This window comes from Urocampus carinirostris, chromosome 15 (assembly GCF_059441175.1).
Source record: "Urocampus carinirostris isolate Australia breed hairy pipefish chromosome 15, RoL_Ucar_1.0, whole genome shotgun sequence".
Lineage (NCBI taxonomy): Eukaryota > Metazoa > Chordata > Actinopteri > Syngnathiformes > Syngnathidae > Urocampus > Urocampus carinirostris.
Genome location: NC_142363.1, coordinates 6368117 through 6392979, shown reverse-complemented (window position 1 = coordinate 6392979; position 24863 = coordinate 6368117). Strand labels below are relative to the sequence as shown.

General features: G+C 38.1%; 1 protein-coding gene across 3 annotated transcripts in view; it reads left to right on the top strand.

Moving 5' to 3' along the window:
- Positions 1-24596, top strand: part of LOC148351416 (melanoma inhibitory activity protein 2-like) — a 31823-nt gene extending 7227 nt beyond the window's left edge. For 2 of the 3 annotated variants that reach the window (XM_088354511.1, XM_088354510.1), the window contains exons 2-23: positions 2333-2464; positions 2617-2638; positions 2721-2809; positions 2884-2952; positions 3218-3328; positions 3436-3507; positions 5664-5768; positions 5877-5999; positions 6087-6257; positions 6761-6851; positions 7607-7674; positions 7751-7821; positions 7886-7987; positions 8062-8158; positions 8256-8323; positions 9827-9912; positions 11952-12065; positions 14067-14216; positions 17534-17692; positions 17768-17817; positions 18965-19136; positions 21665-24596. In XM_088354511.1, the coding sequence (XP_088210637.1) occupies positions 2333-2464; positions 2617-2638; positions 2721-2809; positions 2884-2952; positions 3218-3328; positions 3436-3507; positions 5664-5768; positions 5877-5999; positions 6087-6257; positions 6761-6851; positions 7607-7674; positions 7751-7821; positions 7886-7987; positions 8062-8158; positions 8256-8323; positions 9827-9912; positions 11952-12065; positions 14067-14216; positions 17534-17692; positions 17768-17817; positions 18965-19136; positions 21665-21864 (2322 nt within the window). In that variant the 3' untranslated portion in view covers positions 21865-24596. The remainder of the gene's footprint in view (positions 1-2332; positions 2465-2616; positions 2639-2720; positions 2810-2883; positions 2953-3217; positions 3329-3435; positions 3508-5663; positions 5769-5876; positions 6000-6086; positions 6258-6760; positions 6852-7606; positions 7675-7750; positions 7822-7885; positions 7988-8061; positions 8159-8255; positions 8324-9826; positions 9913-11951; positions 12066-14066; positions 14217-17533; positions 17693-17767; positions 17818-18964; positions 19137-21664) is intronic. The other variant, XM_088354512.1, reaches the window with a different exon arrangement.
- Positions 24597-24863: the final 267 nt, after the last annotated feature.

The window sequence follows — 24863 nt, the reverse complement described above, 5'->3', positions numbered from 1 at the left end:
CTGTATCGCGGTGTTATTACATGAAATTAGCGTGTTGCGCGTGTGACGGTCGAACGCCTTTCTCCGCGTATATACAGCGCGATTTGCCGAGCACACGTCAGTTGTGCTCGAGACGTCAAGGGGTGGACATGGATCCCCGTCACCGTAGTGATCTCGTCTTAATCCATTTGTATTTCTTGACATTTATTTTCATTTCATAACAAGATAATAAAATAAAAATGAAAAACTATTACAATAATAACATATTGGCTTCTTCGGTGCCATAGATTGAAATTTTGATCTTCACGGGACTGTGTCTTGAGCGGTTATGATTTCTACAGCCCGGTGTCATGCCGAGAAATGCATCCCTGCCGATTTGCATCCCCTCGCTACTACAACCACTTTTACCTCGTTTTATTTCACTTTTAGGGAATGTAATGGCGAACATATAACCAAATCCACTTCGTCTTGCATTTGTTGGGAATGTAATACAACTTAAACCATTCCGTCTTTGTTTTTGTTAACGTATTCGAACGGTAATGCACACCGTATATAAATCACTTTTGAGAACTGTTATGCACTCTACCGTAAAGCTTATTATGCAGAAATAAGCTTTATGGTAGAGTGCATAACAGTTTCAATACGAGCGATTTGAATAGAAAAAAGCAAAATAAACATGTTACCTGCTCAAAAGTGATTTGTATACGGCGTGCATTACCGTTCGATTACATTCACAACAAATACAAAGACTGAATGGTTTAAGTTGTATTACATTCCCAACAAATGCAAGATGAAGTGGTTTTGGTTATATGTTCGCCATTAAATTCCCTAAAAGTGATATAAAAGTGAGATAAAACGAGGTAAAAGTGGTTGTAGCAGCGAGGGGATGCAAATCTCGGCAAGGATGCATTTCTCGGCATAACGCCGGCTCGGCAGCTTTTATACCCGTGGTCCACACGAGAAAATGACGCGGAAATGACGCGATGAGGAAGCGGAACAGTCGCCGGCGTCTGTTTTGCGGGCATACCATCGATGAACAGCGGGTTGGCCAATTTTGCGCATTTTCCATCGCGGGCAACCACGGGCAAAAAAAAAAAACGCAAAATTTTACCCGCTATACAGACGCAAACGGCTGTGTGACCGCGCCCTAAAGGCCGTGACTTGTTCTCAAAAACTGCTATGAACATTGACAAATGTAATATCACCCAGAGTGACTTAGTTAAAAATTTAGGTTTCATATTTGACCCCGATCTGTCCTTTCCAACACACGTGAAGAATATTACTAGAACAGCTTTCTTCCATCTTCACGACATTGCTAAAATTAACCCTAACCCTATGCTGTCTCAGTCAGATGCGGAGATTATTATTCACGCGTTTGTTACTTCCCGTCTCGATTACTGTAATGCACTACTCTCTGGTCTCCCGAAGTCCAAAATCAAGAGCCTTCAGCTGGTACAAAATGCTGCAGCGAGGCTTTTAACTAAGACAAGAAATTTTGATCAAATTACCCTGATTTTAGCTAACCTGCATTGGCTCCCTGTTAGCTTAAGATGTGATTTTAAGGTTCTGTTGGTATTATACAAAAGCATGCATGGACTTGCGCCCTCATATCTTTCAGATTTAATTTCCCCCTATGTTCCGGTCCGGAGCCTTCGCTCTGAAAACGCTGGTCTACTAGTGATCCCAAGAGCCAAGAAGAGATCCGTAGGTTCGAGAGCGTTCTCCATTCGGGTCCCAGTGCTGTAGAATGCTCTTCCCCCCGAGATTCAATCCGCGACCTCAGTGGAAATGTTTAAATCTAAGCTTAAAACACACTTCTACTCTATAGCATATAAATAACCTATATTTTATGTTGATATTATGTGTATTATTTGCCTTCATGTAGGTTTTAGATGGGGGGGGGTCATAATAGTCTGCAATAGTCTTTGATCCGTGTAGCCCTTTGATACTCTTTGTGATTAAGGGCTATACAAATAAATATGACTTGACTTGACATTCATCTTGTAAGTGAAAAAGTGGTTTTGGGAAACCCCTAATTATCACAACATCCACTTCTATGTTCTTTTTGGACTCTTCCAGTCTATCCGTTTAACCTGATGATGATGCAGTGGCATTTTACAACGGAAGATATGGCAAGGAAGGAACTATTAGTTTAAGTTTAACTATGTTGGATTTAGGGATCAAACACCAGTTAAATATATTTCCATTCAAGTTTCTAGTATTGGAGTTAATATAAGCATTTGGATATCAGTCCAAAACAATTTCTTCTTTATATGTTGTAGTGCATTTTGTGTTAATCCTAAAATATAATCTACCAACATTTCATTGTATTTATTTTTAACCTATGTTCCAGATCGCGTCCTCACTGCCTGATGACATTAGGCCTGGACCTGACTTCCATGGAATTCCATGGGATCTAATTATCATCTCGAGTTTGGTGGGGCTTTTTACCACATTACTGTTCAGTCGAAGATGCTACAGCTCTGTAAGTATGAGGCGCAGTAACACAAAAGAAACTTGGTGTGTTGTTGCCATTTTTTCTTGATGTTTTGTGTTCATCAATAATTGTGTTCAAATTTGAAATTAACCACTATTCAATCTTGTAATATTGTTTTTTTTACCCTTTTTTAAAAACAGGTCAAAAGCAGAATGTATCACCGTAAGTTTCCTACATATGTGAGCAGAAAAAAAATAAAGAACCATGTTTGTTGCACAATTTAACGTTTATTTCATTTCACTAGGTAAAGAGTGGCAGATGGCTGAGGAGGTTGCTAAATTGCTTGAAGAAAAATGTGAAGTTCTGGAAAATCTTAGTAAATGTCAGCAGGAGGTTTGTACTTCGTCTGGATTGAGATTTTTCCCATTTTAACACCAATAAATCAGTTTTTAATCTCGTATTTTTAGTACGACGAACTGGAAAATGCATTATGTGACAACGGCGGTTTAGCTGAAATTCATAAGACAGATCTGGAGGTAGGTAGACCTTGTAAGATGTGGTATTACAAATGTTAAAGCAGTTTTTTTGTATTACTTTAATCCTTGGCTTTTATTTCCGTATACGGACTTTTAAATAACAGGATGCGTTTTCTTGGTTGAAATATGAACTCTGGTATTAGTTCCTTTTCTCCCAACATTTTCACTTGTTCAGGCAAAGCTAAGATTTCTATTAAATGTTCTATGTCAATAAACAATTTTCAAATTAATTAGCAATCCCATCATTTTTGCCTGACTTATCCAGGCCAAAGCCCAGCAGTTAGACCTCGCAGAAACTCAACTGGAAGAAAACCTGCAACAATTGAAAGATCAGTTGGATGAACAAAAATCTTTCAAGGGAGAACAGGAAAAAAAGGTAATGAATCAATTTGCTTTTCTTTCTGGTGAAGATCAGATGACATAAACGAAGGACATTGAAGATGGCCTTTTATGTAACATTATTGTATTTTCTATCGCTTTAAGATTAAACTACTTGAAGAAAGCGTTGAAACATTAGAGCAGGAAACCAAAGAACTCCAGTCACAAGAAGAACAGGTAACCGTCTTGTTCTAACTTGTATAAATGAGTTATTTCTGATACAACTATCATGATAAATCTTGATTTTTAAAAAAATATATACAGTAGTTGTTGATCAAAACCAGAACTTGTTTTTATCTTTGTATTCGGGAAAATGTGTTTAGCAAAAGGTCAATTTATTTGGCGTTGTACTTTTGAAACCATTTTTATCTGCAATCCCAATTCACTACTGAAAATAGTAGAAACGTATACATTTGAAATATCTGTCCAGAAATCTTCTCAAAAAACTTTGTCTTTAGAAAAATCTATCTTGGTGGGTTGTTTTTTCTCTCTCTAATTTTAGAAGTAGTTGCCTGGATTCATGAAATGCATAAAATACTATAACAAAGTTGCCAAATAATGAAAATTATATTTTAGAATGTATAAGGAGTATTTTGAATTTTATTTCACAGTAGCATTTAAGAGCCTCGTTTTTAAGTCGTTAGTAGTTATTAGGCTGGGTTCACACTGCAAGGTTTAACGCTCAATTCCGATTGTTTTTATGAAATCCGCAGTTTTTGTGACTTTTAAGTAAATGTGACATGTATGCGACTTGATCTCGTAGTAGAGGACTCAGGAAGTCACATGCCAATGCACTAATTTTTGCGGAAAAACTCCTCGATGCTGTCAACTGCGCGTTGTCCTTCCAAAATACTTATTCAATTCAAAACCTTGTGTTCCCCCGTTAAATGCTCTCCATGTGGTGTGATTTGAATGTTGAATGTTGTGGATCCAGATGAATGTGATGCGATGTTGGCTGTTCTGTGAGTAACATAATAAACAAGTGTTCATCTTCCATGGATGTGTTAACTAATGACACTCTGTGTTTTCGCCCGCCATGGCCTGAAAGTGTCCTGAGTGTGGTGTGAAAAAATTGGATATGTGCAGTTCAGGCGGACTTGAACAAATCCGATAGAGGTCGTCTCTGTGCAAAAAAATCGGACATGCTCACAGTGTGAATCTAGCCTTATACAAGTACCAGCTCAGTAGCCTAGATGGTAGTGTGCCCGCTTTGAGACTGGGAGGTCGCTGGTTCGCGCCTCGGCCGAGACATACCTAATTGGTATAATGGCTGCGCCCTCTGTTGGCTGCGGCTGCATCGACTCGCTACAACGGGTCAGGTGTATCGACATTTCGTTCTGTGTACATTGTTACAAAGAATGACAATACAAAGGAAATTATTATTATTATTATATTAGATACCGCACACCAAGCTTGCTGTTATTGCAAGTGTCCAGCAGATGGAGCTAATGCATAAAAAATAACCAAGGAACACTCAAAATTGTCGATCCAAAAATGAGAATTGCTTCATTTTTTTATTTGGAATTTTCCGAGTTTTCATAGAATATTCTTATTCCACCATACTGTATACTTTAAACTGGTGTGGTAAACTACTTAAGATTTGTAGTATTTGGTACCACCGCTATGAGGTTGAACTTTGAATTGAAAAGTGTGTGCCGTCCTGTTTTTAGAGCCAGATTGACAATCTTATGTTAAGAGCTAATCTCTTCCATTATAGCGTGCTTTTTATGCTCTCAATCACTTGATTGACACGCTTGATTAACAAACTGATGTTATGTTAAGAGCTCATGAGTGCACCTCCCTTAAACAAGCTAAAGCTAAAGGCATAGTGGGACAAGTTAGCTGAGCTGTAGCTCTCTCCTGCTTTAGTGGTTCAGCTCCCTATCAGAAGGCATGGTGTGGGTAGCAGGAGGAGTGGAGGGGAGGATTAGAAGCATTGAGGCTTGTTGAATGAAATAAAAAAAAACAGCCGATACCTCTCAAATTAATTATTATTGATGCCGATAATCGTTCGACTTTTAATATTAAACAAATAACCAAAAATGACTGAGAGGACCCCCCAAAAAGATGTTTTTATTTTTGTATACATGAACAAGACACTGAATCCCTAATGCCCCCTATAGCAGGCTGCTATCTGTTAGTGTGTAAAAGGGAAAAGTGTGAAACATTGTAAAGCACTTTGGGAGGTCTTCATTGACTTAAAAAACGCTATATAAATGCAGACCATTCACTAGTGAAATTTTTCCCAACAATTTTAAAGGCAGTGGCATTTATACTTGTTAATTGTGATTTTGTGAAACAATTTAATTCATTCATTTTATTTTCTTCCATAGGCTCAAACCACAATTAAAGTATACAATATGAACAGCGATAGACTGCAGAAGAATCTGGAAACAGCTGGAGAAGAAAATATTCTGCTGAAGGAGAGTAATACACAGGTAATGTGACATAGAAGCAAATAAACCTGGCTTTTATTTATTTAACCTGAACTTATTAAAATGTGATCATTTTCCTGTCAGTGATTCAGTTTTTGGTCCTTTGTGCAGTTAAGGCAACAGGTGGAGGGATGGGCAGAGCGGGTGAGCGAGCTGGAAGAAGAGATGAGGAGATACGAAATGGCCCACAGTGCAATGTTGCAGGATGTAGCCAACAAGGATGACCGGATCATGGTACGCCTGTTTGGACTTTCAATGTCCTCAGCAAAAACTGACATAAAAGTAGTCCAAATACTTCTTACCAAAAACTTTCATTTTCAGTCCCTCACCGATCGGCTGCTTCAGATGAAAGCTTGGGATGCCGATCTGGAGGGGCTTACAAGTGACGAATCGAAGGGGACCTCAAGATGTGCCGAGAAGAATGGAAAACTAGAGGGAGCCAAATCAGAAATTCATCTTCAAAAAGTCCAAAAGCTCATTTATGCTGCTAAGGTATGGCCATTAGACAAACATGACAAAAACTTTTGAGCGTTATTGCTATTTTTCAAAGATAAAAATACATAAGTAAGGCAGAATAGGAGAACCTGAATTTTTTATATCTGTGGTCGACAACCACCAGACCAAAAATAACACCCACTTTTTTAACACACTCCGAAAGTCTAAAATCGTGTAGTTTTGGTAAATATTTCTCTCTCTGACATACAGAACCAATGACCAAGACCTTTTTTTTGTCCCGGTTGACCTGTAGAAAGTTCACTGGTATCTATGACGTATTATCTAAAATTCATTTTAAAAGGGTATCTATTGGACATGTGTCATCTGGGGACACGGCAATGTGCAGTTGGGTGTTGTCTGCAAAATTGACTCTGTTAATGGACCCTTATTAATCACAACTAAGTAGTTTATTTTAATAAACTATAATATTCTAATCAAAGGATTAATCAAAATATGTATTCAACTAAATAATAATAATTTGCCATTATCTATGTGTGTAGCTAAATGCAGACCTCAAATCCGTTAATGAAGACAAAGACCGAGTGTTTGCCAAACTGAATGATGAAGTAAAGGCCAAAGAGGACCTAGAACGTAAGTATTATCTTCAAACACTCATATTTTGAATCATCTAGCTTATATACCCTTTTCCTGTGCATCCTCGAAAATGAGGGTCCATCCACCTTTGTGAACCTAAGAACCTTTCTAAATGTCCTGGTTTTGCAGTGCTATTAAATACTATATATATTCCATAGTTTATTATGGCAGTTTATTGCAAATTACGAAATATCAATTTTTATGAAAACTACGTAAATTGGGGAGGCGAAAGCAAGCAATGCTAATTTTTTTGTATTGACAATGTTGAGTGATAAGTTTACAGTTTAGTAGACACTTAAAGTAAGGAAAGAAGACATCAAATAATTTTTAACTTGCAGAGGTTAGAACCTCCAATAAGAGATTCCTACCTGTTCTAAATGTGTTAAATCTCATAGGGTACAAAAGCAGATCCGCCCTAATGGGAATAATAAGCATTTTTTTAATTTACTCATACCTTGAGAAATTTGTATTTTACACAACATGTGGCTCGCCTGTTGGGAGCTGACATGATTGTCCCCAATTTTGCTGCTACAGGTTCCACCTAGTACCTCAATAAAAGCTGCCCCGAAAAATTTGGAAAATATGCTGCGCTTTGGTCACTTTGAGTCTCCGTAGTTTGTATTCTTCATTGTTCTTTTAAGACATGGTTTTCGGTTAAACTACAGAATACAGTGAAATCTTGTGGTCAAATATTATGCAGTGTCTCTTTTAACTGTCTGTTGTTGTGTCACAATGTGCATTTTTCTTTGCAGTGAGCATTAAGGATTTGGAGAGTGAGCGATTATCGATGCAAGCCGAAATGGAGAAATACTCCGAACAGGTAGCTCACCTCAACCTGCAATACTAGTGCTATTGTAACATACTGAACTCATATACGTCGATTTATTTCTGCTCAGGTTTCACGACTACAACAGAAACTCCAGATTATGACTGAAATGTATCAAGAAAATGAGCTAAAACTACACAGGTCATAACACTTGTTAATCTATTTAAGAATATCCTTAGTTTACTTGATATTTTACTCGGCACAGGCTGCTGACAGTGGAAGAAAAAGAGCGTCTGCAGAAAGAAGACAAATTGAATAAAGCAGACAAAAATATTGCCTTAGCCATGGAAGAACTCACCAACTACAAGTAGACATTTTAATAAATTATATCTGAAACATATTTAAATTTGAAGTCTTGGCTTTTAACACACGTATTTTCAGGATTCGCGCTGAGGAGATGGAGGAGGAGATGGAGAAAACCAAGCAGTCGTATCAGACCCAAGTATCTGCCCACGAGAAGAAGGCTCACAACAATTGGGTTTGTGGTCTATAGTCTGCACCAAAAGCAAAGCCCTTCTTTCAACTCTTTGAATGATAATACATCATTTTTCTTCTTCATCATTTTATTCTTACAGCTTGCAGCACGTGCAGCAGACCGAGAACTCTCTGACATCAAGAGAGAGAATGCGCTCCTCAGGCAGAAGTAGGTCTTACCAATAGGCCTAGCCTAGGTTCTCTATGGATTTTTTTGTCATATCATTGATACATAGAGACATAGTAGACACTTGAAATAAGGTGATAAGACATCTAAAGATTTTGAACTTGCAGTAAGAACAGGGGAGAGCCCAAATCAGATAAGAAATTCCAACCTGTTCTAAAATGCATTCCTTGCAACCTATCTCTATAATACCGGTAATTCTATCTACAGGGAAAAATAACCAGTGTTGGTTTAAAACTTGTAGATAAAGTCATTTGCTTGTATCAGTATTGTCACACGCTGATCATCAATGCTAAGGTCAGGCTCATCTCTGAAGAGCGGGATGATAATACTTTACATTTAAAATCTGCGGTGACCAGATAATGAAGGTGCTTTATCTAAGTCAGATCAGGAGACTCCTCCTGCTACTGATAACCATGAAAAACAGTATCTGTTTCATGTGGGGGAGCAAACCCTTATTCAAAAATGTCCAGGCTAGCTGGGTACTAAAAATGGCTAACCGGGACCGCTCGGGTGAAAAAATGGGAGGCTGGCTGATCAAAAACATGCAGCAAGAGGTTAACTAGGAGCCCACAACAAAAAATTATTTCGGCAACAAACACAAACCCAACCAGGGGAAAAACCATTAGCACAGCAGCCTAGGCAGCTTGGCGGCTGCTAACAGGGCTAATCTGGAAATCTTCGGGAGTCCACACGCTAGCGGGGGAGCTATCTGGACAATATTATATTAACTGCAATACATGCAGTAAAAAAACACAAAACAAAAAGTCACAATCACATACCTAAAAGAAGGCAAAGGCAAAAAGGAAACACACGCTGTACACGACGGCAGGTAAACTTACCCTTTAATGATTTTCCTTGCCTGCATATTGGTTTAAGATCAGAGGATGGTGTCATTTTAACCTGTGCAGTCCTTTGAGACAATTTGATTAAGAGCTATACAAATAAATGTGACTTGACTTGAAATCAACTCGGACAAAACAGTCAGAAGTCCCCTAGGGACACGGTGAGCAAAGTTCCAATTACTCAAAGCAGAATGAGTGCTATGCATTTGCTGATTACTACAATCGCCGTTTGTTTTTCAATGGGACCTGTCGTTTTTTTGAGTCCTAGTTGTCATCCAGTGACGTCCTGACTCTAGGGGATATGAAGTCAAACTGTCTACTTGAAAGTTAATTTCTCTAGATCCATTGCGCCGTGAATACTTTGGAACATATCTGCATGATTGTGGGGAGGAACACTAGATGTTCTGCGCCTAATTAGAAAAAAATGGTATTTTGTAAGCCCTTTTATTAGGTGTGAAAATCAACGAACAGCAACATGATTGGGCGATAGTGACTTTTATGTAAACAGTGCACAATAGTCAAAACAAAAAACTACAGTGAGGTATTTTAGTCACAATAACAAGCTGGCATCCCATGCAATCTCCTTTGTTCATGTCTAGTATTAAGATCAGAATTAACATACTTGAATTGTTTCTGTTCACAGGCTTACAGACACGCAATTTAAATTGGATGCCCTCGATAAAGACCCGTTTGCTTTGGACAACCTGGCCAGGCCTTTACCTTTCCGAGGTGAGTATCAACGACCATACAGCGTAGTGCACGGTTTTTTCATGCGTAATTTCTGGCACAACCTGTTGTTAAGAACAAAAAGTAATTACAAATCTCATTACAAAATTAGGTAATTCCAATCACAATTCCAAAATAGACTATACCTGATTATCTTTGATTTTCATGGTTTAAGTCAGGCATCTCAAACATTCGGCCGTGGGCCGGATTGCCGCCTGTTGGATGATTTAATCTGGCCTGCTGTAAATTTATTGAGTATGCAAAAAAAAGTCTCCAACTTTAATTTTTGTTTTATTAATACATGCAAACCAAATGCTCCTTCTTCCGCTTGAGGGCAGTAAAGATGTAAAAGAGTTGAGGTCTAGTTTCAGTAGGCACAGCCTGTTACTTTAATATGAAGTTATTGCCCGTTCAAAGCTTGTTTTATTAATACCGTATTTTCCGCACTATAGGGCGCACCGGGTTATAGGGCGCACCCCCAAAAAATAGTTTTTGGTCCTATATCTTCCATAGATAAGGCGCACCGGATTATAAGGCGCTACAATGGGAACGTCGACAAAACAGTCAGATGATTCAGTCAAACTGATTACTCCCTTAACATTCCCAAAGCTTGCAAAGAAGCAAATCCGTGTCGTAGACACGTGTGGATGCAGTGTTCGTACGATGTCACTCAAATGCATCATTTCAAATATCATTCAGAAGGTTTAAAGTCTTGGGATTCGAGAAATGCCAAACATTTCTTAGTTTCTATTTTCTTTTTCGCTCGCAACTTTACTGTGCATATGACAATAAACACTTGGAATTGAGTTTAATTCACTCAACTCATCACAGCAACATCAAGATCGTTCTAAAACAAGATACCGGGAAAATATAAAGCCGCATAGCTCACCTAAGTTCTCACGTTCAATAATGATACGCAATCATGGTCTTCTTACAACCGTGAGTGTAGTAAATCCAGGAGAGGAAAATATTTTTAAATACAGACTAATGAAACATGTTTCTTTATGGCGTACTTTAGCAAGCTTGCTACGCCATTGCTAAACTCGGCCAATTGCAGGGTTTGTTTTGGCCATCTAGCCAATCCGAGGCTTCGAATAACTTCAGCCAATAGCAATCAATTTAACGGATGATTGACACATCTTTTTCGGGCCAATTGCAGGGTTTGTTTTGGCCCTCTAGCCAATCCGAGGCTTCGAATAACTTCAGCCAATAGCAATCGATTAAACGGATGATTGACACATCTTTTTCGGGCCAATTGCAGGGTTTGTTTTGGCCCTCTAGCCAATCCGAGGCTCCGAATAACTTCAGCCAATAGCGATCGATTTAACGGATGATTGACACATCTTTTTCGGCCAATTGCAGGGTTTGTTTTGGCGCTCTAGCCAATCCGAGGCTCCGAATAACTTTAGCCAATAGTGAACGATTCAAATGATGATTGACACATTGGTTAGCCAATGAAACGCCGGTATATAAATCCCAGCATACACCGCGGACTACTCCACGTTCGGAGGGAAATCGAGTCGGCGGCTGTTGCGTAAGTTGCGAGACCTTGTGATTTAATGTTGAGCCAGCTTTTGAAAAAAATTAGGACTTTTAGGTGCGCCTTATAGTGCGGAAAATACGGTATATTTTTTTTTATTTCAAAGCAGTCTGACAAGTGAGGAAAGCATGTTTTTATTGAGAGTTTCACTTGAGTTAGTCTATGTGTGTGATGTTTGTGTTGAGTTGGTTCAGACGTAAATCTACATTTACTCAACTGTTAAAATAAACAAATTGTTAACACATTCAATACCAAACGTGAAAATATTTTTTGTAGGGTAGAGTGAAAGAAAAAACATATAATTGAAAAACAAAGCTAAATATTTGGTGTTGATGATATTTTTATTCATCCGGCCCACCCGAGAACATGAAGTCTGGATCTGGCCTCCGAGCCAAACTGAGTTTGACATGCCTGTTTTAAATGTTTTTAATTTGGTCCAATTGAAATATCTTTTTACTGTAAACCCCGCTGTTTATCTCACCAAATTTTTTCACTCATCCAGCTGAAAGATTGCCTTTCGGGCCTTCTACTTTGGGTCGACCTGCATCAGAAAACCGAGCTTTACTCTCACCTCCGACACTTCTCGAAGCGCCTTTAAACAGACTTTCACCTCTAGGTGTGTGTCCTTAAATACACTAACATGCCTTTATGTCAACCCGCGGGGCAATAGTTTGAGGGCCTCGCCTTGATAAAAATGTGTATCGATATCGATGACAAGAAAGACGGTTCTCAATTCTAATTAGGGCTGCAACAACTAATCAATAAAATCGATTATAAAAAGCTTTGGCAATTAATTGGATCATTGATTCGTTGTATCACATTATGTATGAGCCACTAAGTACGTTAAATCAATGCAAATAAGAGTGCGCACAATCCCGTTGTGACGCTGAGAGTTGTAGTACCACTTTGGTCCAACAGGCTTCAAGACCGTTTTCACAACAAAGTTATCATACTTTTTTTTATATATATTTTTTTATTGAACATTGCATCATTACAAACAAATTTGGCGTGGAAGTTTAAACTTTGTATTATTTGAGTGTTTCATCACTAAACAATGATAACAGAAAGTGCTGCAGACGTACATAGAAAAAAACTGAAGATGAGTAAATAAAACGGAATGAAAATAAAAATAATGTCATGTTAAACTCTACACAGGGGGCAGATTCTTGAGTGTACATATTGGGAATGTTTATAGTTTCCCCATGTTCTGCCCGTAATCTGCTACTGTTGACTCACAACCAAATATGCACATAAAAGCCGACTCCCTTATTTCAGTATGTTGTTATAATTCTTAAATACGGCTTGGATGCGAGTATGTATGGTAGGGAGGATATCTAATATGAGTAGAAATTTGGCATTCTCATACTGTGGATGAGATGGTGACACCATAACTGCATCAACTTGTATTTTGTAGGTAAATAGAAACACCCCTTTCTGGTTCACATCGTCTGATCGGAGAATATATGTGATACAAGAGTACTCAGCAATCAAAGGACACTAAAAATAATGATCTTCATTTATGATTTAGCAGCGTAACTGAGTAATGCACTAAATAATAATGACAGTAGAGCTGTGGTCTCCACCCTTTTTAAGCCGAGAGGTATTTTTTGTTACTAATTAGCGAAAAGGGCACACAGTTTTATCTAAAATAGCAACTTAGCTAGATGGGTTGCTAAATAGCTAAAACAGTAGCTTGATGGTTAGCTTAAATGTAAAAAACTAAAAGAGCTAGATGGATAGCTAAAAAAGTAAAAAGCCCACTAAATAGCCAGATAGAAAGTTTTAAATAAGCTAGATACAAGCTAGCGAGAAAAGAGGCCAATATAATTGGCAAAAATGTAATATGTAAGCTAGATAGCATGTAAAGTATGTAAAAGGAAAGGAAGCCTGTTAAATAACTATGAAGAAAGGAAGATGGGTTGTTACAGAAACGGCACATTTTTTGCTCATTCACTTTATAACACCCATAAATTGTATTTTGTTGTATTTTGCGTAAAACGAATAAAATAAGTATAAATTAATGCCTTTGTTATATACATAAATCGATTCTCATGTTATTCTCGTAATTGCTAAAAAAATAATTATATATATATATATATATATATATATATATATATATACTTAAAGATCTTTTTTGTCCATGAACTGGAAATTATTTTAAAACATTTGTAAAATAACAACTTATCGTGTTACTACTCTAATGCCTCTATGTTATCATGAAGTTAGTCATTAAATTGGGGTAATTTTTTTTCTTAATCTTGGAAATCACAATGACCTATCACTGTTGAGCTATCTAGAAAAGTTCTGCAGGCACCACGTTCTAGGCCCCTGCAGTAGGGTTACAAATAACGTGTTACAGTACTCGTTAAGGAGAAAAGTAACTCCTGAAACATGTTCCTTTGTAACGCGTTAGTCCCCATATTGGCCATAACAATTCAAAGAAAAACAGTGTATTATGAGAATATGAGATATCGACGCTATTTGTTATAAATTATATTAAGAATTTGTTCTAACTAGTCTATCGTAACATTGTGTCTTCAAGTTTCTAACTTGCATGCAAAATAATTGCCTCTATCGTTGTTTAGTGTACCGTTCTGCTTTGGCTGTGTTCTTCCAGTAAATCGTCGATCCGTAGAGCCCCCTAGTGGCCAAGCAGAGCTAGAGCAGAGTGGAGGCGCACACTCTGACAGCGGCTCCCTCTCGCCTTCATGGGAAAGAGATCGCAGGGGACCCCCACCTGGGCCTCCTGGTCCCTTCCCTCCTCAAGGTGGGTTTTAGTTGCTTTGTATAGGGTTGCAGCTAACGTTTTTTATAATAATCAGTTAATCGTTTTTTTTGTTTGTTTTTTTTCCCAATGAACGCATTTAACCCTTTATTTACCGAGTTTCATACAGCCTATTTGGCATGTATTTGTTATTTTGGCCATGAAAGAGTCAGAAATCTTGTTATGAGCGATTACTTTTGGCCACTATCTACCAAAAGTATATTTTAAGACCATGTAATATCAGTTTTAAATAAAAAAAACAAAAAGGATTCGGATTTTACAGGATTATAATGAAAAAAAAAACTGGAACTGAACATGAGCACATTGAAAGACAACATAAACTGGAAATATGTACTGTCAGAAATATCTACCGAAGACGTTTTTTAAGTCTTTCTCTCTCAGCCGCCCGTTTATTGTCAACTATTTTTCACCAAAGGCAGGCGTTTTATGGGCCTGTGGTAGATGGTGAAGCAATTCCTGGAGATGTAGACCCACATGACCCATCAGTACCCCAAGTCACTGCCCTGTTGACAATCAAAACTAATTAAGCAAGGTTTAAAGGATTTAAATGTTGTTGTTTTTTTAATTGTTACAGACAACAAAAAATGCCTCATTTATTGCCTGTGATTGGTTTGTTGAGAGACGATTGTGGGAAGTTGCTGTCATCTTGTAAGTGTTTAGGAGAACTACTTTCATTCATTTTGGTTTTTGTTTATATTACTCCAAAGCCCATCTTCTCTTCTTACAGGAACCGTTTGAATTTTGTATTTAGCCCAACGGTCGCGAAGTTATGGTTATTTAATAGCGCTTCAAATTGGGGGTGCCAATGCCCCCGTGGTAATTAAAAGGTGAAAAAACACATAATTGTCCTCCTCTTTATTCAAATAGTGAAGTTTTGGATGGATAGTAAAATAGTGCACAAAACAACAGACTACTCTTTATCATAAAATAATTAGAAAAATTCTCCTTAGATTTTTTTTTTGCCACCCTAATAAAAGAGCTCTGCCTTTTAATGAGGCAGCGTGACAAGCCAGGCAGGTTGTTCTAAACGAGTCAAGTCATGCTTATGGTCTCGTAGTGCTGCACAGACCACAGATTATTGCAAACTACAGACTATTATGAAAGAAAAGACGTAGATTTAGTAACAACTTAGGATCTGTCAAACAAATGTAAACAAACAATGGCGAAAAAGCATTTGTTAAAGATAATTTTATCAAATTTCTTGTTGCAGAATTGAATTGTCTACTTTTCACAACTCACAGGTTAGTTGGAAACTAACATTTTCAGAGCTTAAGTTGACACGCAAAGGGACACCACCATCCATGCAGTTTAATTTATGTCAGTGTCTGAAATAACGTCTGTCCGGACGCCTGGGGCGTGCATATTTTATGTCGGGCGTACAACTTACAAAATATAATACATAATATCGTAATGAAGTTAAACTTGAGGTGGTATCCTACAGCAGAGTAGTCACGTGATGCGTTAGGTAGGTGCTTTTTGTGTCGCTTGACCATTTCTTTTTGCTATGCTGTGAAACATTTTTGGGTTATTTGTTGAGCAGGGGTCGGGAATCTATATGTCCAAAAATGTCTCTTTTCATGAGAACATAAGAACATGAGATAAAGCTGTACTCGTGCAAATCTCATCCTTAGCATTCTAATTCTGGTAAGCGCTGAAGGATTTTTTTATATTTGACTATAAGGTATTTTGTACGATCAAATTACATTTAATACAAAAGATATTCACTGGCTGAGCTGTGGGGCAGGTCATTGCAACCTAGTGGAGGATGATGTTCACAGAAAACAGGAACTGGGACAAGGGCTGACGCAAGAGGAGCCTCTGTGACGCAGGAAGGCAGGCATTGTTTGGAGGAGTTGTTCTGATAAGCTCTGCTGATATGAGTTTTTTAGACATCGCGACGCCCTTCGGCAAGGAGGTGGTGAAGCTGGCACCTGGCGCGCCCATGGGAGGAGTTGGCACGCCCAGGGGAGGAGCCGGCACGCCAGCTTGTGAAAAGATGTAGGGAGATCGAGAGGGACAATCGAGAGAGGCTCGACGAAGAGCGACACTAATTCGGCTAATTCGATGGGATTCACTTAGTTTGTTATTTAAGAAATTATGTGGAAATGCCGGTCTCCTGTTCATTTTTCCATAAGGAAACGAGCATGCACTTTTAGGCGAATGTAAGTTGTGTTTGGTTAATGGAGTCAGATAACTAATTCGAACAATTTGGTAAACGATACATTTTAATGAGTCGAGTCGGTGGCACATGGCTGGCGTAACACTAACGAGTGGTTCGGTCTAGTGAACAATCACTACATCTTACAATCAAGTTGTCAAACCAACAGACTTCGTTTTGGCTGTACTTTAGAATCTTTCACATGGAAGCTCACTAAACAATTTAGTTTCGCTGTGGAGGCTCTTCACGATGAAAACCCACAGAAAAACTGTAAACAGACAGAAACGCCAGCCAAACAAACCAAGCAATTTGACTAGGTGAGCGGTAGGGGTAAGCAGAGCTATGCACACAAAATCAAAATATTTTGCTATAATAGCACTTTGAATAAAAAAGGTTCGTGACCTCTATTGACAACAGGCTGTTGTAGAGTGCTTGAGCGGGGGTGTATGAAAATGTGCTTATTTAAACGCCTTGTGTAAATCTTTACATCACCACTTGGTGGCGTTTTGAACCTTAAAGCCTACACTTCTGGTGCCAACCGCATGCGACGCCACTTGCAAACGGCATTTTGATTTTGGTGAAAAACGGCACAACGCCAATGAGGTATATTATTAAACGTGTTCAATAATTATGATGATAGCGGCGCGCATGGACGCAGCGGCTCACAGCTCTTCAGCTAATTTTCCATTTATCACCTTTCTCTTGTCTTTTTTGCTTTCTTTTATATTTTATGTTGACAATGTCTGTGTAGTATTTGCCCTCATGTAGGTTTTAGATCAAGGGATGGTTTCATAATAGTCTGTGGTTTGCAATAATCTGTGGTCTGTGCAGCCCTTTGAGACTCTTTGTGATTAAGGGCGTCACAAATAAACATGACTTGACTTCTCCACAGGATGCCCAGCATCCAACATCGTTTTTTTATAATATTGCTAATACATACAGCATGTGTTGCATTTAGAATAAGGCTTTTATTTTTTTTGCGGCTCCAGACAATTTTCTTTTTGCTTTTTGTTGGTCCAATATGGCTCTTTGAACATTTTGAGTTTCCGTCACCTAGGCAATACTTATAAACATTTTTTTCACTCCAATGGCTTATTTTTCTCCTTTTTTTCACTCTTCCATTTTGATTGCTCTCACTCAGGTTACATGTTTCCCGAACCAATCGGTCCAGGGTACAGGAGACCCGGTCCTCCTCCAGGAGTGATGGGTCCTCTGCCACCTCCAGGTCCTCCCTTCCCACATCCAAGGGGACTTCCTAATCCAGGTCCCCCTGGACCCATCCACCCTGTTGAGACAACAGGTAGCCACTCCCTTTTCTTTCCTTTTTAAGTGAGTGACTTACTTATTGACTTTATTCTCATTTTTGTTGTTCCAGATGGACCAAACAGAGAACGCAACCTTGGACCGGAGCACGATCCCAGAGAGGTTTGTTTAAAGGGACAGCTCTTATTTATTTTTGTATTATTTATTTATTTATTTAAAGGATGAAAGCAAAATAATATATTAGGTCCTTTTTCGATTATTTTTGGGACATTTTTGTATCATTTATGGGTATTTTTGTAGTTGTATTTTTTTTTTTTGCAATATTCATGTATTACTATATCTTTATTATAGTATTACTGTGGTAGTATTCTTGTATAATTTCTGGAGTATTTTTTTCTTTTGTGGGTGAAAGCAAGATAATATATTAGGTCCCGGTTTTTAAGCACTAAATTTGATTGTTTGAATCTAATTTTTGTAGTATTTCTATATTTATTAGTATATTAGTAGTTGTATATTTTGCAATATTTCTGTACTAATAATTCTGAACTAGTTTATCTTCATTTATGGTGTTACAGTAGTAGTATTTATGGAGGATTTCTGTAGTATTTTTCTCTTTTCAGGATGCAAGCAAAATAATACATCAGGTCCCTGTTTTTAATCACTAGATTTTATATTAGGATTTGTGGTAAATGTGTAGTATTTTGGTGGTAGTAGTAGTTATAATATTTCTGTACTTGTACTTTAGTTGTATTTTTTTTTTTTTTTTTTTAGTTTTTTTCCTGCTGAACCAGCAAATTGAATGAAAGAAAATTAATACATGGGGTGCCTGTCAGGCGGCGCCCTCTGTTGGCTGCGGCTGCATCGGCTCGCTACAACGGGTCAGGTGCAATCGACATTTCGTTCTGTGTACATTGTTACACAGAATGACAATACAAGGAAATTATTATTATTATTATTATTATTATAAAGCACTAAATAAGATATTTAGTTTTATGGTAATTTTGGAATATTTCTGTAGTGTTTCTGTAGTAGTATTTTTGTAGAATTTTGTTGTATTTTTTTTTCTTTTCAGAATCAAAGAAAATAATACATAAGGAACAATGAGGACAAAGTTGGCACCCAAAATACGCCATTTTTTAGAAATTAGTAGTACTTTATTTACTATCATGTAGATATTGTCATGGCTTTGAGCATTTTCCCTGCCTTACAGGGACATCTAGTTGTCAAAAAAATACACACTGTCCCTTTAAGAGTGGCTGATCAGCTGTAATCCCAAAACTAGATTTGTAATGTTGAATTTTCTCATCAGCTCGGTGTAAGTGATCGAAGGACTCCACCCGAATTGGCTCTCAAAATGGGGGCCCCGCTACCGCCCGGCCCCTTAATGGGGCCCATGGATGGACCGTTTCCGCGGAGACCACCTTTTGGACCTCCTGATTTCTTTCCTCCAAGAGGTCCTGGAGGACCTCCCATGATGCCGAGTGAGCATACAAAACCTCGTCAATGTGTACCATATTTTCTTGGACTATAATGCGCAGCTAAAAACCCCAAATTGGACAGAAATTTGAAAGTGAGCCTTATATACCGTTAAATATAATATTGGAAATCCACACGGTATTCGTTCGTGTGCATTACTACACAAAGATTTATGGTATACCACAGTATTTGCGGAATGATTGATGATTGGTTAAAGATGGCTGACCAAAATTGCAAAATATGCTATGCAAATGGAATCGTTTTATTTGATAATCACACTATTTTATTGCACGATGCAAGAAATGAATGTTAGTGGAAGAAAAAAAACATTAATTTGTCCTAAAAGATGGAAAGAAACGCAAAGTCCAATTTATCATCAGATCCAATACAGCACATACGTCAAGCATGCTGCCCGCGGGCCAGGTCAGGCCCACCAAGGTTTTCAATTCTGACTGTGAGACAACACCTAGAGAAGCACAAGAGAAAAAAATATGTCCACTTGATGTTGACAACGTCAGGTGCCACTCTCAAAGCAACTGGAACTATATTACGTTCTCTCTCTTTTTCACACTTTCTTTCTCTCTTTTTATCTCTTTTTGACTCTCTTTTTCTCTATTTCTCTTTGTTTCCCTCTTTTTCTTTCTCTCTTTTTCATTCTCCCTTTCTCTCTGGCTCATTCTCTTTCTGACTTTTTCTCTCTCTGATTTTTTTCTCTTCTCTCTATCTGACTTTTTCACTCTCTCCTTTTCTCTTTTTTTCTGTTCCAGTTTCTCTTTTTCTCACATTCTTTCTCTCTTTTCTATATCACTGTCCCTTTTCTCTGTCTCTTTTTGTCTTTGTCTTTTTCTCTCTTTTTTTCACTCTTTTCTCTGTTTCTGTCTTTCTTTTTCTCTCTGTCTCTTGTTCCTTATATAGGCCTTATAAGGAAGGAAATGCTCTGTCTATATTAACTGGAAAACGTTAAAAATGTGTCCTGTTTTTATCAAACATTTTTGAAAAAAACAGCAGGGAGCCACTAGGGAGCAGCAAAGAGTCGCATCTAGCTCAGAGCAAGTGTAGCTCGAGAAGACCAACTTTGTTTTCCCCCACAGCGTTTTGTTGACATGATGGCTTTTAGAGAAATTTACAATTCGTAAAAAAAAATCTGCATCTGTAATGTCGGCTTGACGAGCTGTTTTACATTCGTACAACTCATGCCGCAGAGTCATTGACGCACAGGCACAAGCAGAAAAGGGGCGAGGCAACTGTTTAGCCAATCAGACCTCAGAGTTTAATGCAGGATGAAAATTGCTATAAGCAAACCGCTATACAACAAGGAAGTACTGCATATCAGGGATTCAAGATTCAAAGTTTTTATTGTCATATGCACAGTAAAGAACCACGATTCCATGCGCAATGAAATTCTTACTTTGCTGTCCACACAGTTGGGAGCGTAATAGAACTAAGAAACTATATACATGTATACATAAAAGAGTATTTCGAATATTAAAAAGATCAAAAATACAAGATTAACTCAGTATGAGTTAAGGCAAAAAGATAAAAATAAGATAAAGCACAACTTGAATCTGAAAGTGACTGGAGTGCAAGAATAGTCCAAGTATGGTCCAATTTAAGGTGTCTGTAGTGTGCTTAATGTGTCTGTGGTGTATTGGATCTCCAGCCTTTTTCAAGCTGAGTTACTTTTTGTTACAAATTAGAACAAAGGGCACCCAGTTTGATATGAAATTCTAAAATAGTAACTTGACTAGATCACTTGCTAAAAAGGTAGCTTGATTGTTAACTAGAGAGGTGAACTAGTAAAAAACTAAAAGGGAGTTAGAACGCTAGCTAAGACAGTAAAACCACATCTAAATAGCCAGATACTGTAGAGAGCTAAAAATAAAGCTAGATTGTCCAATATTTAGCTTGATAGTGTGCAAGAAAAATGTAAAATGTTCGCTAGATAGCATGCAAAAAATGTAAAAAGATGGCGAGATAGCTTGATAACTACCTGGCAAGGTAGCTGCATACTAAGCAAAAAAAATTGCCATATTGCTTGGTTAAAACTGCACAATGTTTTGCTCAGTTGCTCAAGTAAAGCCATAAATTGCCATTTAGTTTGTATTTTGGGTGAAATAAATAATTTAAAAGATGAATAAATAAATGTACATGACTAGATTCTTATTTTATTCTCTTAATTGCTTAAAATAATCAAAAATACTTGAATGATTTTTGTCCATGAACCCCGGGAACTGGAAACGATTTGGATCTCTGAAATAAAAACGTATGTTATACTATGTTAAAACCATTTAAATTATTAAAAATATGGTTAAAGAGACTCATTCAAAAATCTGGTGCTCGCTGGCATCGCGTTGGAGACCCCTCATGTATAATGTAAGTGTATAAAATGCACAAGTTATACACACTAAAGTTTTAATTCCATGCGCCCTATAGTTCAGTGTGCCTATATGAAAAATATATAACAAAGTACATTTTTGGGGGGTGGGCTGCAAAAAATATAGTAGCCCGTAAAACTGATTGCACCTTTTTACAGTGTGGGGCCCTCGGCCGGGAATGATGCTCCCTCCTCGGTTCCCTCACGGCGGACCGCCGCCACCTCATCACCAGCTCCCTTACGGACCCCCCGGGCGGCCCCTTCCCCCCGATGCCCCCCCACCTGCCACGGTCCCACCCACGTCCCAGCAGAATCTCCCTCGCAGCCAATCACAAAATGAGAGCGCATCCTTTCCCTGAGATGCCGTTTTCACCGGATCGAGGTTTTTCTTGAGGGAGGAATATCCAAATGGTCAATCGTGAATGTCTTCGGAAGCTTGAAGTTATCTAGTAATTGAGGTTGGGACTGGCAATATTATAAAATTTGGAAAATAACTGAAAAGTATCCTGCCCACAATGCTTGCACTAGTGGAGTTTGTGATTTGGGGATTTTAACCTGCTCTTCATCCAGCCATCTTGGTTTGCTAATCCTGCTAAGGTTTATGTGTTAGCAGGAGCCTCTTTTAGCCAACTTTTAGGGAGAAGTCTTGGAATGGACACAAACATCTTAGTTCATTCACACAAATTATGTAAATGATTGACAATTGAACATATTTTGTAAATGTGGGAAGAAACCCTCATAAATTCCACAAATAAAAGCTGTTTCATAGAAGGAATATTACAATTTCCTGCCACTTCCATAATAAGGGAAGTTAAATGTGTTCCAAAAAGGTTGACCCCTATCTAACAGCCCATATCTCAGAAACTACTTGATGGATCTCAATTGAACACATCTAAATGCCGTGACTTGTTCTCAAAAACTGCTCTGAACATTGACAAATGTAATATCACCCAGAGTGACTCAGTTAAAAATTTAGGTGTCATATTTGACCCTGATCTGTCTTTTCAAACACACGTGAAGAATATTACTAGAACAGCTTTCTTTTATCTTCGCAACATTGCTAAAATTCGTCCTATGCTGTCTCAGTCAGATGCGGCGATTATAATTCACGCATTTGTTACTTCCCGTCTCGATTACTGTAATGCACTACTCTCCGGTCTCCCGAAGTCCAAAATCAAGAGCCTTCAGCTGGTACAAAATGCTGCAGCGAGGCTTTTAACTGAGACAAGAAAGTTTGATCACATTACCCCGATTTTAGCTAACCTGCATTGGCTCCCTGTTAGCTTAAGATGTGATTTTAAGGTTCTGTTGGTATTATACAAAAGCATGCAAGCAGATTTAATTTCCCCCTATGTTCCAGTCCGGAGCCTTCGCTCTGAAAACGCTGGTCTACTAGTGATCCCAAGAGCCAAGAAGAGATCTGCAGGGTCGAGAGCGTTCTCCATCTGGGCCCCAGTGCTGTGGAATGCTCTTCCCCCTGAGATTCGATCTGCAACCTCAGTGGAAATGTTTAGATCCAAGATTAAAACACACTTCTACTCTACAGCATATAAATAACCTATACTTTATGTTGATGATATGTGCATCATTTGTATGTTTTAGATGAGGGGATGGTGTCATAATAGTCTGTAATAATAGTTTGCAATAGTCTTTAATCTGTGCAGCCCTTTGATTCTCTCTGTGAATAAGGGCTATACAAATAAACATGACTTGACAAAGAAAAGTACACATATTTGTTGGTTCTATGACAGATTTTCATAAATGTTCAATATGAGCGCTGCCTGTGACAGCACACGAGTTGGTATTTGAGCTCATGCCACACTGGCTGCTGCATGTTTCCAGTGCCGTGCTAATTCTCTGTTTCAGTTCTTCAATATTAGGTGGAAAAAGAGGCATGAAGACTAGACTAATCTGTTTGCATAAACACTGTGGAAAAGAATCGCATGGAAAAAAAGGTTGGGTGTTCATCGTGGGCATTTCAGAAGCAAATTATCTTCACTACTTCGAACCATCTCTTTGGCAGAAACTCTGGCGAGTGACTTCACGCTCATCCAGTTTTTTGTTAGTGTAGCATGAAAATGGCAAGTTTTTCAGTAGAGTCCAAACACAAATAAAGATGGAGTTTATTCTAGTGCGTCCCAGAAATGCACGTACTTTCACGTATCACAAATGAGCTCACTGAAGTTGCAATCATGACTTTAGTTCAAGAGATGTCATCTGCGGCAAGAGAGTTCCAAATTCTGTACATTACCAATCTAACTTCAAAAGATAGAAATGCTCAACATTGTGCAAGAAAACTTGAAATGTTTCGACTCAAGCTGTGAAAATGTTAGGTCATTCTAATGAAAATTGTCAAAATTATTGGCCTGGGGTCAAACTTTTTGGAACACCTAGAATTTTAGAAAGCTCGAAGTCTTATACTTGAGGTTGAGACTGGTTTTGACAATATTTCAAGATTTAGAAAACAATACTCACCCCACAACCGAGTTGAGCTTGTAGTTAAGGGTTGTTTCGTCCATCTATTTTACCAAAACTATGTGTGAGCTGGATCCTCTCGGCTCACTTAAAGTGAGGAATTGGGGTACACCCTCGAACTGGTCTCACAAGTCACATGGCAAACATCTTGTCTTCTTCACACCAGCTTTGTCATATATTGACTAAATAGACATATTTTGTAACGGAGGAAGGTAACCTACATAAATTCCTCAAAGAATGGTTCTGTTGTTCAAGGTTAGAATCCAGACTGTGAGATAGAGGTAATATCTAAATGTTCTACACTTTTCCATAATGAAGTCAAACGAGCCTACCAGGGTTGAGTGTTCTTTTTTGTGGTACTAAATGATTCATTCATTGGAGCCCATTAAAACCCAAACACAAGCTATAGCAGAATGGACTCTAGTTGTTCTTGCGGGGTTTCCTACTTGTGTCAATAGATATCTTTAAAATTCCTGAAAAATGACATTTTTTTGTCAGAACATGGCAGTTTTTTGTGTAAATATTTCCTAAATCTCAATTGATCAAGGTGAGCAAGTGGCAAGAGCCCAAATTTGTAAAAACGCAAGTGTAAAATAAATAATGTAAAGTTCATGTTTGGGGAATTTTCTGTCTCATTTTGTGTAGCTGCCTTTTAAACGATTTTATAATAAATTAAGTTCAAGGCTTCAGGTGAAACTGCATGGTGGGATGAAAAATGTGTGGCTCAGTATTGTATTGAGGGAATTTCTTTGGGGACATTGTGTATATACCGCCTCTGAGTGATTCTAATGTGAAAGTGTAAAACATTAATAAAAATACATTAAGCGTATTTAATTAAAAAACGTCTCATGCATGGGTACACTGTGTCGAAATTTACCAACAC